The 3,044-nt window shown below is 35.4% G+C and overlaps 1 protein-coding gene across 1 annotated transcript in view; it reads left to right on the forward strand.

The window, feature by feature from the left end:
• The window catches only part of LOC101864457 (gamma-glutamyl hydrolase A), a gene marked incomplete at its 5' end in the record, with an annotated part of 3,885 nt that extends 1,967 nt beyond the window's left edge, over positions 1-1,918 (forward strand). The window contains 3 exon segments of the mRNA XM_013081877.2: positions 843-933; positions 1,285-1,422; positions 1,680-1,918. Of these exon segments, the coding sequence (XP_012937331.1) occupies positions 843-933; positions 1,285-1,422; positions 1,680-1,798 (348 nt within the window).
• Between the last annotated feature and the right edge of the window lie 1,126 nt (positions 1,919-3,044).

Raw genomic sequence — 3,044 nt, forward strand, 5'->3', positions numbered from 1 at the left:
CACATGGTGGATCTCTTACTCGTTGACCGATAAGGCAGATTCTTTGTTCATGAGAAGCGCGCACGAAGGATAGGAGGTGCAAAGGGGGGGGGGGGCTACACCCCAAAATCAAAATTCGGCTCAAAATTATGGAATTTGAGCTGTAGGCACTTTTAGCTTCCTCAGCCTGACCTACAAATGTTTCATCGCATAAGAACCCCCAAAAACAGTATTTCTTCCCATACCGGGCTTGTTTTTTACCGCCGTTTCCTCATAAAATCAGTATTTTTTATTTTTGTTATCGGCCGTTTTCTCAAAACGCGACTTTTCTCTATACCTTTTTGAATAACTCCACCATTTTTCATCCAATCTTCATGAAATTTTCACAGAATGAAGAGAAGATGTAATACTAAAAATTTGTCTGTTGAATTTTTGATATTTGGAATAGATTTTTGTTTGTGGTGTCTGGAGTGTGGATTTTCGCTGATTTTTTGCAAACTTGAATGCTACCTCAGGAAAAAATTCATTAAAAATTTTCTAACTCGTTTAGGATAAAAACAATAGACAAATTTTTAGATCTAATGTTTGTGAACACGCAAGCACAAAAAAAAAATAATTCCATGAGTGATAAGTGCGGTATTCATTACGTAAGACATGTCAACAAAATCCAATATGGCCGCCGTATCCATGGAAACAAAACTTTTTCTCAAATTTGATTGTCGATTTTAAGACTCCTTACTATGCTTGTTATATAGGTGAAATTTGGTATAATTCAGTCCAGTAATAAGCGAGATAGCCTTCAGGTGTAGCCCCCCCCCCCCTTTATGAAGGAAGTTGGCTATGCATTAATTTCTTCATTTCAGGTATTTGAGTCAAGCAAGCTATCAAGTTTCTTCACCAAATTGTCAACAAACAAGGACAGGAAAGGCACTGAGTTTATTTCAACCGTGGAAGGTATTTAAAACTGATGAGATTTGATAATAATAATTATGTCATGCCAAAATATAACTGGTTATTGCACTGTCACTATATAATATCTGCATTTCTAGTAGATACGTGAGTAACTAGATCTATCTTTCTTCTCGGCAGACGATGGCGTTGCAACTAATATGTAAGAAATCCAAACTCAAAAAACTCCCCCCCCCCCCCCAATAAAAAAAATTATTAAAAAATCCCTCTTTGTTGATGACAAGAAAACAATTTCACACTATATACTCGTACACCTACTTTTACTGTATGGATAGAAATCGTCTTTTATTGTCATCTTTAGTGACTGAAACATCCGTGACTATCCCATTATTTCAGCCAAGAAGTATCCATTCTATGGAGTGCAGTGGCACCCCGAGAAGAGCAGTTTCAACTGGAATCCGAACTACGTCATAAACCACGATGCTCACGCGGTGGCTGTAGGCCAGTACATGGCCAACTTCTTTGTCAGCGAAGGTAGGATTAAAAAAAAAAAATTTTAGACGACATATTATTTATTTATTTGTAGTGAAGGTATTATTCAATATTATTAGTAGACAAATTGATTAATTCATTAATTTGTTTCCTGAAAGTGTTCTCAAAGATATTATATTACAATATATTCATGTATAATATGTTTTTTTAAGGTAGTTCATGCACCAAAATGACTCGAACCTTTCATCCTTTTCTTTGATGATCAACAAGTTTTTTCCTGTCCTTTTTTTGAATTTCAGCGAGAAAGAGTGCTCACCACTTTCCAAGCGTCAAAATGGAGGCAACGAATCTGATACAAAACTATAAAAAGGTCTACTTCAGTGATGGGACCTTTTTTGAGAACTATTATTTCGATTAGAATGCCATTACATATAATCTTCAAACCTCATCACGCTGTTCCTTACTTATTGATTTGCCAATTGACTTGTCTCTGTGAAGTATTAATGAAATAAAAATAAAATGTGTACAAATCTCCACAGAAAATGTTCAACCACATCATTTTGCTCTAGTTACCAGTCTTATTTCATGTTTATTAGGGTAATTATCTACTTTCATGCCTTTCTAATTTTTTAGTTCAGTTTAGTTTGAGTACAAATGTACAGAGACGCGCATCTTCACAATTATGGTCATTTAGTGCAGGGAACATAATCAAGATAGGCATACAAAAAACGAGAGGAAAGAAATTAAATTGGATCCACTAATCAGTGGTATCCTCCAAACCATGTTTGCTTATGTCTCTTGGAAACAAAATAAATAGCCCAGCTTATATAACATAGCATGAGACACATCATGTTGGGAGGAAGTATATTATATTTGACATAAAAGAGTTTCTATGTCATTCCTAGGGCTATTATTTTTGTCTTTGATTCTGTTGCATTCTATTGCATATTTATTTTATACCCTGTTCAACACAATTTATATAATTAAGGATGCACGATGCTTCCAGCTTGCCTGTCATTACCAACCTGGACGGAGAAGAATACAATGTCACAGCAAACAGAAGGAGACATTATTTTGATTAAAAACTCCCAACAAGCCAATCGAATGCATTTCTTCTGTGTGTGATGGTGAAATGGCTTACCGCTGCACCACAGAGGCCTGTGCTTGTCAGTGAGGAACAGAACAGTTAACACAATTACCTTTTTTGCTTCTTCTCTTGTACAGATCCATGTCCAGTCGGGCATATAAAGATGTGGGTGAAAATGAAATTCAAACATATTGCCAAAGAAAGATTAAATAGTTTAAGTTGAAGGATACAGTATATTAGAATAGAGTTTTACACCTGGCTCGTTTTGATCGTTCTGTATATATATATACAGTTTCGAGGCCTCTGATCTTCACTGACAGCTGATTGTGTCCAAAATCTTACTAACATAGTCCATGTGCAAAAAAGGTTTCATACTCGACACGAAACCATAGGCTCCTAAACCAAAACAAAATTAATCCAGGCTTTGTTTGATTTTTGTAACTGCTCTATTCTCCAATCTGTTTGAAAATATTATCAGAGGATGCTGTTCATTGCAAGGACAATGATATTCTCTTTTCATTTGATGTTCAATACACGTTCATTCTACCAATGTTAATGCACTTCAATATTCGTTAGA

This window comes from Aplysia californica, unplaced genomic scaffold (assembly GCF_000002075.1).
Source record: "Aplysia californica isolate F4 #8 unplaced genomic scaffold, AplCal3.0 scaffold00150, whole genome shotgun sequence".
Lineage (NCBI taxonomy): Eukaryota > Metazoa > Mollusca > Gastropoda > Aplysiida > Aplysiidae > Aplysia > Aplysia californica.